Raw genomic sequence first — 13,423 nt, forward strand, 5'->3', positions numbered from 1 at the left:
CCGGGCCGTGCCCACGCTGTCCCAGCACAGGGACACTCCCGCCACCGCCGCCCTCCGGCCCCCAGCGAGGGCCACACAAGGGGCGGCTTTCTGCGGGAACAAGGACACTCTGTGCCCGGCCCTCGGTGCCACCCGGCTCCACCGTCCCGGGTCACCCGCCCCGTCACACGGCTCCGCTGCCCCGGTGCCGCCGCGCTCTCCTGCCTCACTGGGGCTTTGTTCTCGCGGCGCAGGGAATGAGTGGCTCTGGGGACAAGCACAACAGACCCCCGACAAAAAAAAAAAAAATCCCAGAGAACCCCAACCTTGGAGCAGCCGCTGGAGATTCACACAGTTACGGGCAGAGGAGCAGAAACACGCTGTGTCTACAAAAAAAAGAAAAAAAAAAAAAAAAACCCAACCAAAACCCCCGAGACTCATCTCTGCTTACCTTGCTCTTCTCGCCGTGCCGGGGCACGTGGCGTGGCCGGGACACGCGGTGTGGCCGCGGGGCAGGGTTGGCCTCATCCCGGCAGCCGTGCCGGCCAAAAAAAGGGGATAGTCTGCTTGCTTTCTCTTTTGCTTTTGGTAAAAGTGGGGCATGCACTCACGTCTAGGGCTCTGCCCTGCCTGGAAACGGCACCTTCTCGGCAGAAGAGGAAACCCCAAGCGCGGGAAGCTGGGCTGAGGAGCGGGGCTGCCGGCACGCCCGAGAGGGGCACCCGCGGGGTGCCGGGGTTTTGGGGAGCCAGGAAGGGCGGCCGAGCCCCGGTCCGGTGTGGGACAGCCCGGGTGGGCGATGCTGGCGTGGCTGCTGGCGGCCCTGGCGGCGCTGGCGCAGGGCGGTAAGTGCTCCTGCGGTGCTGGGAGATGAGAGATAACTTCAGAAGACTTTCAATGAATGATTCGGGGATGATAAGACCTGGGGAGCTCCCGGAGAGAGATGGAGATACTCACCCAAAACCACAGGGACGGAGTAAAGATGGTGAATCCCCACTGGCAGAGGGCAGGAGCCGGGGCAAGTTGTACCGGCCAGCGCCGCTTCACCGGGGAGGGGGAACACGGTGGGCTTGGGATGAGAATCGCTGATGCAGCCGCTCTGATTCCCCATTTGAGCAGCACGGCAAGCACGCAACCACCACACCACTGCTCCCTCCATGCACGGGATGGAGTTTGGGATGCAGGAGCCTCCAGCCACTGCCCTGTCCCGCAGGCACCGTGGCAGCCCAGGTCGTCTCCTGCTGGAAGAAATGCAACACTTTCGGGCTAATCCACTGTTCCTGGCCGCCCCTCGGCCCCACCGGCAACACCTCCTACATCCTGAACTTCTGGTGAGTTGGGCAGCTCGGCGGGGAGGGGGAGCCCATGGGATGTGTCCCGGATCCCACCCTGTGCCCACTCCCTCCCCAGCTTTGAGGAGCCCAGCCTGTGCCGCCGGTTTAAGGCGGGCACGGTGACCAAGTACAGCCCCTCGCGTCGGGAAGTGTACACTTTAGGGAACACCACGGCCTGGGTGGAGGCACGCTGGGGGGACCAGGTCCACAGGACCCTCAACCACACCCTTCACCTCGACAAGGCTGGTGAGTGCCCCAGGGACCAGGCTGGCAGCCAGCACCAGCACTAAAAACTGCCAGACCACCCCAAAACCGCCTCATCTTTTCAGTCAAACTGGATCCTCCTGCTGGGATGCTCTTTTCCAAGACTGGAGGCCAGCTGAGGCTGCAGGTGCCACGGCCACAGTGCCACGGCCTGGAGCAGCCGCCACAGCGTGAGGCTCGCTTCTGCAGGGTGGGAGACAACAGCTGGACACAGGTAAAAAAAAATGCTGCTTGCCGGAGCTGGCAGTGACCATCACAGCAGCTCAGGGAGTGTGGGGGCTCAGTGATGTCACTGTCCCCTCCCAAACCCAGCTGTGTCCCATCTGTTTCACCGCGTTATCGGCTCTGCCTTCGCCATGGGATCCTGCTGCTGCCCATAACAGGATTCTCAGGGATTACATAGACAAAACCCCAGATTATACTAATGACGACAATGGATCAAATCCGGACGCTTGTCCCCAGCAAAGCTCTCACAGCTGGAGACCCCCTATCCCTCTCAGTTGCTGCCAGGAGAGTCCCACAGTTGAGAGGGTCCCTGACCACCATGTCCCCTGCACTGTTTGGCTGTCTCAGTCCCTGGGATGTTTGGGGATCACAGGGCAGCACAGATGTCCCAGAAAAATACTGGTTTTACTGGGTGGGTGTCTCTGTGCCTGGTTCTCTCTGCAGGTGGCATGTGAGACTGTGATGGTGACGGATAAAGGTGACTCAGGTTGGTTTATCCTGTGGGGTTGTTGGGGACAAGCATCGCCCGGGGGTGGTCCCCAGCCAGCACCCCACGATGGACAAAAGTTGGGGAGAGGAGGGGTCACCCCCCAGCTGACCCTGCCACCCCTCTCTAGTGACCTGTGCCCTGGGGGTCAACAGCACCTTCGTGGTCCAGCTCCGGCACAAGCCTCCTCACTGGAGCAGCTACTGGAGTGACTGGAGCAGCAACATCTCTGTTCTGGAGGGTGAGGAAGAGAAGGGGAGCCTGGTGAGATCCCAACAGCTCCCAAAAATGTTGATGGCTCAGTCTGGCTTGTTCCTCCTGCAGGAAGCCTGCTGAGCCATCAATTGGGCAAACTGGGGAGAGATGGGCAGCGGGTGCTGAGGCTCAGCTGGCAGGTACAGTGGCATCCCTGAGGGCCCACCTGGGTGTCCCCCACCATTTCGTGCCCCAAGCCACCTCCTTTTCCTCCCCAGCCAGTCCTCAAGGAGCAAAGAGGTGGCACCTACAAGCTGGACGTCCACATGCCGGCGTGTAGCTGTGCAGAGTCAGATGAGGAGGACACTGTGGAGCTGGGCTGGGAGGTGACAGAGCACAACCTCACGCTCTCCGGGGCTGAATACGAAATCCTGCTGACTGCAGTCAATGCCATGGGGCTGAGGCTGGCGCAGCAGCTCCGTGTGCCGGCAGACCAGCACGCAGGTACCTGCCCCTCTAGAACAGCTGAGCTCCCCTGGCAGCCCTCGGGGCGTTATTTTTTTCCAGCTACTCCAAATACCCCCTGTTTCATCCCAGATCTCAGCTTCAAGGAGACCAGTGTGGATGGCAGCACCGTGACTGCGCTGTGGGATGCGCCGGTCCCTGGCGATGCCTCCTGCTTCGAGCAGCAGACGCTGCCAGAGCCTCCCAAACGGGGAGTCTGCATCCCGCAGGAATTCCCTGCCAACAGCATCCACGTGGAGACAGGCAAGGGAGCGCCCCAAGCCCCTCGCTGTCCCCCCACCCGGGGTCAGAGGGTTTAACCAGCACTGCCGGTTCCTCCCCAGGGGAGCTGGGAGCCCCGGGCTGTCACCGCTTGGCCGTGCACGGCTGGGACCCGGAGTGGGGCTGGGCCACCTTCGCCGTGTGGCACTACTACTCCAGAAACGGTGCGTGTGCGAGCACGGGGCGCCCGCACCTGGCTTCACCCCGGGAGGGGCGCTCCTGAAACAATCCCCCGGGTTCTTTGCACTCAGATTCTCTGGTCGTGCCCATCAACATCAGCACCAGAGACGCCGCAGTTGTCCTCCAGTGGGAACCATCCCCACGTGCTGCCTGTCCCGGAGCGCTGGACAAGTACCTCATCTGCCACGTGGCCGAGGGGGACAATGTGATCTGTGAGTGGGACCCCCCGATCCCCGTGGGGCAGGAGGAGGGTGCTGCCCACAGGCAGCTGCCAGACTGCCCCACATTCGGTTTTGTTCGCCCAGACAGTGAAGTGGATGCCACGGCATCAAACTACACCCTCCAAAACCTGGAGCCTGGCAGAGTCTACAGGGTGGGTGTTTGGGAGGTGACAGAGGACGGGGAGGAGACGTGTAGCGCTTGGCGGCCCTTCCAGACCAAGGCTTTGGGTAATGGCTGAAACCCCCCCCCACTCCCCATGGGGTGCTCTCTCCACTGTGTGTTCGCCCTCACCCCAAAACATCTCCTGTGTCCCTGCTGGGGGCAGGAATGCCACCACCCAGCCACGCCTATCCCCAGGTCCCCAGGGAGCAGCGTGGAGAGGCAACCTGAAGTACCTGGGCATCTCACTTGTACTCCCCGCCACAGCTGTCATCTACCACCTGAGCAAAAAGAGGTGACAGAGCACCCTCGTCCCCAAAGCCGCCCAGGCCACCCCCATCATTGCCCACCCCTCACCAACCACTCCCTCCCCAGAGCTCGCCGCCTCCTCTTCCCACCCCTTCCCAAGCCCGTGGGCACCAAAGCCATCCAGTTCTCTGCCGGTGAGATGAGCCAGGTGAGGTGCAAGGTGCAGGAGGGGGCAGATCCCACGGCCCCAAACGCCCATGCACAGCCTTGGCACGGGACGTTCCACCCCAAACCCACCCAACCCCTAGGGCCAGACTCGGACAGGCCTCCTGGAGCCCTCGGAGAGGTTCAACCCAGCCGAGCTGCTGCTGACGGAGCCGAATGCCAGCGAGGAGACGACTGACACGGGCACCCAGACTGCGGTGCCACACCCAGACGTGTCACAGCCCGGCTCCGCGCTGGAAAAGCCGGCGGCAGTGGTGGTGTCCCCGCAGGGCTGCGGGGAGGAGCTGCCCTTCGCCTACCGCAGGCAGGAGATGCTGAGCCCAGGGGGATCTCCACCCTGCACCAGGCACCCACCCGGAGAGGAAGAGGAGGAGGAGGAAGAGGAGGAAGAGGAGGGAAGGCAGGGGCTGCACCAGCCGCTGATCCCCATTGCCCTGCTCATCTCCGACAAACCCATCATCATCAGGGATGAGGAAGGATGGGATCCCTCGCCGGAGAAGTCAGTGCCGTAGCCATCACCGGGCTGGAGCAGCGGGGATAGAGGGAAGGAAGGGCACGGGGGTGTCCCATGGGATGGGGAGTGTCTGTGTGGGATGCTGAGTGCCCAGTCCGTGGGTGGCACCGGCACTTTCAGGGGGTTTCTGGTTTCCAGGACAGGGAAGGTGATGACTCTGGATGCAGCATTGCACCGGGACGGGTTTTGGCCACGCAATTTCCAGCCTCAACCTTTCACCGGCAATAAAACCCGAGCGAAGGCGGCTGCAGAGTCTGGCCAGAACAGAGGGTATTTCCATGCCTGGATTGGGAGGAGAGGCCGAGCTCCATCCCAGCCGGCTGCTACCTCTGGAACCAGTATCTTAGTGGGGACACAAAAAGCCCCAGCACCAAACACCAGCTACGTGCAAAAAGAAAAAAAGAAAAAAAAAAAGAAGGAAAAAAAGAAAAAGGAAAAAAAATATTTAAAATAAAATAACTGCACAAAGCAGCAGGGCTGAGATGGTTTTCCCTCTCCTGACCCGAGCAGATTACAGCAAGGATTTAGAGCCGAGGTTCAATCCACGGCGCTGTGGAGGACGCTGCCAGGCAGCCGGGACGGGGGCGATCCATGGGGGCCCCCCCAGCCCCTTCCCGTGGGGCCACGCCACCACCTCGGGCCTTATCTGGGACAGAACCGGAGATGAAAAGCGATTTGTGGTTTTCTCTGCCTGGCGCGGCGGTGTTTACTTGCTGAGATAGCAAAAAAAAAAAAAAAAAAAAAAAAAATCATAAAAACCTGAAAGCTACGTGTGTTTAGTAACTCGCGGTGTCTCAGCACAGCCGCGGTGTCTCAGCCATTGACGCTCGGCCTCCTCGCTGCTGCTCTTGGCTCCACTCGTGTTTTGCAAAGTATTTCACTCAAATTGCACTCGCAGCAGCGGCAGCCGCGGGCGGAAACCGCGGCGATGCCGAGCGGAGACAGCGCTCCGGGGCTGCACCTTCACCCAGACCCCGGCCAGGGACGCCTGGGCTTGGATTTACGGCCATTCCCAGCGCTCCAGGCACGAGGCGGCTGCCGTGCTGTCGCTCTCGTGGCTGGGGGTCTCATCCAGATGGAGACATGCCCCATCGCCGTGTCCCCAGCGCCGTGTCACCGCTGTCCGGCACTCGCGTCCAGCCCGGCTCTGCTGCTGGTGGAGCCACGAGGTGGCACCAGCCCCACGTCCCCACGGCGATTCCCAACCTCTTGGCAGAGCAAATCCGTCATTCCCTCCCTCGGCGTGTCAGGAATGTGTGTCAGGAGTCTCTGTCAGGCCCGGCAACTTTGCCTCCCCGGCCCCCCAGATCGCTGGGGATCGGCTGGAGGGGGCAGATCTGGCATCCTGCCACGCGGCAGGCCAGCGCAGAGATCAGATTTAGGGATTTTGTTGGGATTTGGGCGATGCCAGGCTCACTTCAGAGCCCTCCAGGCACATGTGGAGGAAGTATCGGGTTACGGGCGTGGAGGCACATTGGGGTTTCAGCCCCGGCCGCTGTTTCCAGCCGGGTTTGGGGGTCAGAGCCATGAGGGACAGCGCTGGGGGTCACTGAAAGCTCAGCACGGTTGGGTGGCAGCAGTAAACACATGGCCCGGCTCGGAGCCAGCGCCGATGCCAGTTAATCATTCCAGCTCATGGAACGAGTTCACCACAGGACAGCCAGGCCTGGTTGCTGCATTAAAAACACCCTGGGCAGGGAGGGGACATGAGACCCCCCTCACTGCCCCCACGGGGTCACTCCCCGGGGATCCACCCCATCCATGGTGACACTCACATCCCCTCTGACACCTTCAGGCATGGCCCTGTCCCCACCAATGGCTCTGTCCCCACCAGTGGCCCTGTGCATTTCTCCCCACACGTCCTCCAAGCTCCCAGTGCTCTGCCAGGAACACGGTGCCATGTGGAGCCACGGACGTGCCGGCGAAAACTAATCAAGCCAGGCTTGCCAATTAGTGCTAGCGAGCGGCTCAGGACTTGCTAATTAGTTTAAATTTCACAGGACTGGTTTCCAAATGAGTCCCCAGGCACCATGCTGAGCTTGGTGACCCAAAGACAGCCGCCGGGCCAGCTTTTGCAGCCAGGATGTGACCTTGCCTGCTCCTCTACCCCAGCACAGCACCCTGACGTGCCACAGGGCACTGGTTGGCCTGGCAAGAGACACTGCCACCCACAGCCTGAGGACTGCTCATTACACCCAGCAGGGGACTCATTACACCAACGGGGGATTCCTTCCAGGACAGCTCTGGCCCAAAATCCACCCCAGCAGGGAAGACAAAGGTCAGCCCAGTGCCATTAGGATGCATCAACACCAAAGTCACTCCATGGGGTCCCTTGTTCATACCAGCAGTGCCAGCACTGCCCACACACCACCGGTGACAATGTCATTTGCTGGCAGAAGCATGAAGCATCCCTGCCCTAAAGGGAAAAAACCCTATTCTCCCTATTCCCTCAGGGTCCCCATGCTGTGTCCCCAAAAGCAAATGGCACTGAGGACATGTGCACATGGATTGACCTGGCTCCACTTGCTCTTGTGGAGTGGAAAATTCAGCACCGCATCCCAAGGAAGCAGGTGGGGCAGCCAGAAGGAGCTGCGGGGAGGTGGTGGCAGCCTGGGGGTTTGCTCCTGGCTCACTGCTTTTATAGAATCACAGGATTGTTAAGGTTGGAAAAGCCCTCTGAGATAATCGAGTCCAATCCAGCACTGCCAAACCCACCACTAACCCATGTCCCCAAGTGCCACAGCCACACAGCTTTTAAATCCCTCCAGGGATGGTGACTCCACCACTGCCCAGGGCAGCTGTGCCAGTGCTTGACCATTTCCATGAAAGAATTTTTCCTAATATCCAACCTAAACCTCCTCTGGTGCAAATTGAAGCCATTTCCTCTTGATTTTGGGGGATGGGATCCCAAAGGCAGAACATAAAATAGTCAGAGGGGTTTGCTACAGCCCCATCAACATCAGCTCTCGGGGGATCTGAGCCCCTGCAGAAGGAGAGGTGAAGGCCCAGACTGATATTTTAACACCAGATTAGGATGTTTTGCTCCCAGGTTGAGAAGTCTAACCTATTTTCCAACCTCGGGGAAACAGCCCCGCAGAGCCACAGCCTGGCTTTTACACAGGAGAGGAGGTCACAACTTTGCAACCCCCTTCCTCATTCATCCATCCATCCCTTTCCGAGCCCCTTCCCTCATCCATGCATCCCTTTCCCAACTATTTCGCTGCACCCCTCACCATTTCCTGCTCCTAAACCCCATCCTGGAGAAGAGCTGATACCAGTGAGAAGTTTGAGCCCCGCCCGAGCACCAGCCCTGGCCTGGAGCAGGATTATTTGCTGGGCAAAAAGCCATGGCTGCCACCACCTCCACAATGTCACCCGCTGCCAGGCAGATTAGGTGACTTAATCCTTAAGCAAACAAACTGATCACTGGGATTTATTATTATTATTGTTATATTTTAAGCAGAATTCAAAGGCTGCAGACAGCTCATCCCATTCACCTCCCAAGCACTGCAAAGCCCCCCTGGGCAGGACGCTTGGCAGTTCCCTGCGGTAGGAAACCTCTGCAGCTGGGGAATTGGGACTTTTCCTCCCTAAAAAAAAGATTCTGGCCCCCTCAAAAAAAAAAAAAAAAAAAAAAAACCCAAGCATTGCTGGTACAGGCATCCCAGCAGTAGGAAGGGGCTGCAGGGCCCACAGCTGGACAGAAGGACACATGTGGACAGAGAGCCGCCGGCCGCAGCTGGGCTCAGCTTGTTTTGAAAGTCACGGGTATTTAAACGCCGGCGTTTTGCAACCATTCGGTGTCACAACAACAACAACAACTCGGTTCTACTTCGCAAACAGGCCCCGGGGCCGCCCCGGCTCTTTCCTGCTCACGTCAGCTGCAACTGCCTCACCCGGCCACGGCTATTTCCAAACCCAGCCACGGAAAATGACTTGAAGCAGCAGCGAAAGTGAATATTTTATCTCTTCCCCTCCACCGAGAGGGGCTCGGAGCTGCCCTCGGGGCGGCACTGGATGCTCAGATCACAGAAAACCCCTCCGGGATGCTGCGAGCCCCAGCACGCCAGCTGGGAGAAGTGGTTGAAAAACCATCTTCTTCCTGCCCGGAACGCCCGGGCCATGGCAGGAAGCATTTTCTTCCCTGCAGTTTGAATGTTCTCGGATGGCTGCTCGCAGGGCCGGCAGCCCCAGGGGCAGCTCAGCCCCTGGCACGGCCAAGAGCTTTCCAGGCTTTGGCAGCTGCGAAGCGACAGCCACTGAATTATGGGGGTCTCCTTCGTTTTGTTTTTGGGGTTTTTTGGGGGTTTTTTGTTTGTTTGTTTGTTTTGGTTCGGTTTGGTTTTGGGTTTTTTTGGTTTTTTTTGTTTTTTTGTTTTTTTGTTTTTTTGTTTTTTTGGTTTTTTTGTTTTTAATTTCAAGGGAAGCTTTATCATAATCGTAAAAGAAATCATAAACCCAGGGTGTCGGGAGGCGGGCGGTCGCCTCCGTGCGCTGCCCCGGGTATCGGGTGATCGGGAAGGGGAGGACGCTGCGCCCTTATCGGCACACGCGTTCCCTGCCCCCTTGGCAGCGGAGCCGGCCAGACGTTTTGCAGCATAAACATATTTTGCTCAAGCAGACGGCCAGAGTTGAGCTAAGGACAGCTCGATAACCAGAGAGCCCCCAAAAAATCGCCTTTTTACAGCAGCCTCCCCCATCTGTCTCATCCCAGCAAGCCGCCAGCCCAGCTTTGCAGCGATAAACACAGGACCAAGAGCGACCCCCCTTCTAGCAGATTCGCTCCCAGGGTGTTTACCAGCTCTTTGCAAGCAGATTGACTCTCCCTCGGGTTTTTTTTCACACGCCAAAACCGCCGGGAAGGCGGAGGGAACCGGCTCGAGCCCCTCCGGGACCGTCCCGCAGCTCCGCAGCCGCCCTCCCCACCGGCGCTGCCCGGCGCAGCCACCTCCAGCCAGCCGGGACCCTCCGGGCTATCGCTGCCTGCATCGCTGGGACGGGATGCGGTGGCATTTACACAGCTGCTCAGCAGGAAAATCCCTCTCCCTGCTCCACATAACCCCGCGCATTTAAAGATAACCGCCTTCGGGCTTGCTAATGGGGTTGGGAAATAGGGAGGGGGTTCATTGCAGGCTGCTGGCGATGTGTGGGCATCCCTGCCAGCTGGCTTGGACCCTTCTTCCCCCAAACCGAGCTCAAATTTGCTGCTTCTTGCAGGGTGATAGGGAAGAAAAAAAAAGAGCACAACTCGGTTTCTGAAGACGTTGAGGCTGGGGCCTGGGAGGAGGGATCAGATCCATGGGTTTGACAAGGCGTCACTCCTGAGGGGACAGGGAGCAGCGAGGGTGACAGCCCCGCACGCCTCGCCTCTCAGCTGGGGACAGCTGTGTCCCCTGTGACACGGGGCAGCTCACCAGTGACCCTCGCTCCTCCCTGGTGCCACATGCCTCACGAACAAGGCTTTATTTGCAGGGGTCGGGGCGTGGGATGTCGCCGTGCCACATCCCCCTGGACACGCACCCACCCGGGGCTGCACGGGGATTTTTTCGGGGATTTTTCGGGGATTTCTGAAGCGGCGCCTGGGAGTGACAGCAGACCCAGCCGGCGTGTGGAGCGGCGCTGGGAGCAAAGTCCCATCGCGCCACATCCCCGGCACAGGGCACGGCCGTGTCACCCGCAGGTCCCGGCCCGTCCCCGCGCGTGGCGTGGGAGCCGTGCCCCGTCCCCGGCTGGGCTGGCGCTGTCCCCAAGCTCCCTGTTTGTGTGCCAACACATCACGTGCAGCTCCTGGAGGACCCGGGAGGGGCGGGGGGGGGGGGATTTTTTTTTTCTTTAAGTGTTGTTGTTGTTGTTTTAACAGAGCCAAAATATTTGCGTCCCACACGGGGACGGCTGTGGGTCACTGAGCTGGAACGCCAGACTGGGGTCCCGGCAGGAGAGGGGACACCCGGCTCCGTGGGGAGGGTCCGGTGCCGGCGGCTCCATCCCTGGCACGGTCCCCAGTGTTTATACATAGACATGTTTGTGCGCGGCTCCGGCCCCTTCCTCGCTCCCAAACAACTGCAGGAAAGTCAAAAAGTCACAAAAATTTTCCATTGCCCGAGGAAGGGAGGGAGCGAGGAGTAACCGTGCAAGGGGCCGGGCAGTGCCAACAGCGAGGGACCCCAAATGAGCGGTCAGACCCAAAAAAACAAGGGGTTGGTTTTGATATAGTGAATAAAGGCGGCGGTTTGCTGCAAAGACAACACCGGCAGCACCGGCCACCATCGAGGTTTGTGGGGTGTCCCGGTGATGTCACCATGCTGCTGGCACGATGCTCACAGGGGACGGGACGTGTGGCACGTGCAACGCGGCCATCCGGCTGCTCCAGACCCCGTTTTTTGGCCTTAAAAAACCGGTTTGGAATTTAAAAATCCTGCGGTTTCTCTTCAGTTTTCCCCCGCAGCCGGAGGGGCTCGCTGCCCGCACCAGGCTGGGGAAAAGCTGCGATTCCTGTCGAGCCGGCGGGAAAAGCCCCGGCGGAGGGATGCGGGGACTTTGCCTGTGGTTTCCGTGGGCGGGAGCAGCTCCGGCAAACAGGCGGCTGAGTCAGCGGGCGGAGGGCGGCCGCGATGCCGCCCCGGCATGTCGGGGTGCACGGCTGCTTCCCGGAGCCCTGGCACAGCATGAAGGGGAGCCTCGGTGTCCCAGCCCCCAAAGATGCTGCCAGGCCCAAGCCGTGCCGTCCTCAGCCCTGGTGCTTCTGCAGCGCCGGAGGCTGGAGCAGACCCAAAGCAAGGCCGGGTGCTGCTGGGGACCGTGCGTGTCCCCGCGGCGCTCAGGGACCCTGTAACCCGGGCTGGGCAGGTCCCCGTGCACCCGAGCCTCCATCAGCACCGACTGCTGCTCCGCAGGGTGCGAGTGCTGTGAGCCCTGCCTCCCACCGGCTCAAAGATGCTGAATTTGGGCAGTGCCTGAACCCCGACCCCAGCACAGGGACAGAGCAGGGCATTCTGCTTCGGCCAAAACCCAGATTTATCACCGCTGCCCGTCCCCCGTGCAAACAGATCAGCCCCCGCTGGGTGCCCCAGGGCAGGTTCTGGGGTGAGCTGCACCCCGCAGGGCTCAGCCCAGCTGGGACGGGGGAAGGCGGTGCTTGTTTTGGGAGCTGGACGGGCGCCCGGGCCGGAGGCAGCAGCGGCGCAGCTAATCCCGGCCCTCGCAGGGCTGCGCCAGCCCCGGCACATTCTGTCCCTGCCAGCGCCGGGACGGCCACAAGATTTGCGTGTCACCGTCTCCGCGGCACGGCCGCGCTGGCCCCCGCCACTGAGCCCCCAGGCCACAGGACAAACAGCCTCAGCTGCGGGCTGGGGCCACCGGGACGGCACCGAGCATCCTCCGGGGCCGGGGAGGGCTGCGGGAAGGGGGAGCCCCCCAAAATGCTGCAGAAAGGGGCCGCAGGACCGGGGTGTCCCAGCGCCCTGCAGAGCCGCGAGCTGCAGCGGGGAGGGGGTCCCCAGCAGCCCTGCGGCCGAGGCAAAGGGGTCCCACAATTTTGGGAGTGAAAGGCAAAAAGGACAGGGTGGAGGAGCAGAGCAGGGGCTGGCGGTGGGTTTCCGTGCCCCTCGCAAGGAGCAGATTCTGACGGATGGTCTGGGCAGCATTTTCCAGCGCACGGGGCCAGGAGCTATAAATAATCCCGGCACTGTAATTGCATCACGCGCCTCCTGCCCGGGGTCGGGTCTCGGTGCTGCCGCGGCATCACCGCCAGGGCACGGGGCCGTTCCGGCTCAGCGGACCCCCAGGGAGCCTCAAACTCCCCGGCTGCACCAATAAACCTGAAACAGCCCGGGCTGTTCAATCAGGACTTTGGAGCCGGGGCAGATAAACAACAGAAGATTGGAGGGAGCACCGGCAGCACTGCCAGCAGTTGTGAAAGCACTGCCTGGAAGGGTCTGCACCGTGCCCTGGCTCCAAATGTCCAGACGAGGTATTTTTAGCCCCTCCAGGGTTCAGGATTCAGGAGTGCAACCCTTTCCTGGCAGGAGCCCCAGCTTGGCCATGCCCCCCCCACCCCAACCTCGCTGTGCTACTGCCCGACTGTACAAGAAAAACCTGGAGGCACAGGCGACAAGAATCCCTGCTGGCGAGGGAGATCGCTGCCACACAGGCCCCGGGAGCGCTGCCCACCGGCATCGGGTTCCCCGGGTCGGCATGGCCTGTCCCCGTCACCGTGTGACGCGTTTTCCCAGGAAGACGCATCAGGACAGACACGGGGTGCTGGCCGCTCGCCTCCCCTCTGGCCCGCGGAATAAACATCCTCTTGTGCAGCCGGGGCAGATGATCCGGGGCTGACCAGCAGCCCCCGGCCATCCCCGCTGCTGGGCACAGAATGGCTCCCTTGTGCCTGGCTGGGATCGGGCTGGTCACAGGGCTGCCTCCGGGGCCATCCTCACCTGAGGGGTGTGCTGTGCTGCGTGTCCCCTTTGATGTCACCAAAAACCGCCAAGAGGACACGCAGCAGCGGCCACTGCGGCTGCTGCCAGCGGCAGATCCAGACACGATCCCCCCAAACAGAGATGTAAACAAATTCCCTGTGAGGCCGGTTAATCCTCCCCCGGGAAG

General features: G+C 60.7%; 1 protein-coding gene across 1 annotated transcript; it reads left to right on the forward strand.

Moving 5' to 3' along the window:
* Window positions 1–497: 497 nt before the first annotated feature.
* IL12RB1 (interleukin 12 receptor subunit beta 1) lies at window positions 498–5,495 on the forward strand. The gene is made up of 14 exons (XM_066205649.1): window positions 498–824; window positions 1,193–1,310; window positions 1,390–1,559; window positions 1,643–1,791; window positions 2,247–2,289; window positions 2,420–2,530; window positions 2,614–2,684; window positions 2,763–3,252; window positions 3,333–3,434; window positions 3,522–3,662; window positions 3,756–3,899; window positions 4,030–4,126; window positions 4,207–4,288; window positions 4,389–5,495. The coding sequence occupies exons 1-14, from the start codon at window positions 779–781 to the stop codon at window positions 4,815–4,817; spliced, it is 2,193 nt and encodes a 730-aa protein (XP_066061746.1). The 5' UTR covers window positions 498–778; the 3' UTR covers window positions 4,818–5,495.
* The last annotated feature ends 7,928 nt before the right edge of the window (window positions 5,496–13,423 follow it).

Source organism: Chamaea fasciata, unplaced genomic scaffold (assembly GCF_029207755.1).
Source record: "Chamaea fasciata isolate MVZ Bird 193981 ecotype frontalis unplaced genomic scaffold, bChaFas1.0.hap1 SCAF_28, whole genome shotgun sequence".
In the NCBI taxonomy this organism is placed as follows: domain Eukaryota; kingdom Metazoa; phylum Chordata; class Aves; order Passeriformes; family Sylviidae; genus Chamaea; species Chamaea fasciata.

Excerpts from the sequence above, each read along its gene's own strand:
- IL12RB1 (XM_066205649.1), top strand. The coding sequence starts at position 779 with ATGCTGGCGTGGCTGCTGGCGGCCCTGGCGGCGCTGGCGCAGGGCG. Across the intron at positions 3,663-3,755 it reads CGAGGGGGACAATGTGATCT|ACAGTGAAGTGGATGCCACG; the intron begins GTGAGTGGGACC and ends TTGTTCGCCCAG. Across the intron at positions 4,289-4,388 it reads CTGCCGGTGAGATGAGCCAG|GGCCAGACTCGGACAGGCCT; the intron begins GTGAGGTGCAAG and ends CCCAACCCCTAG.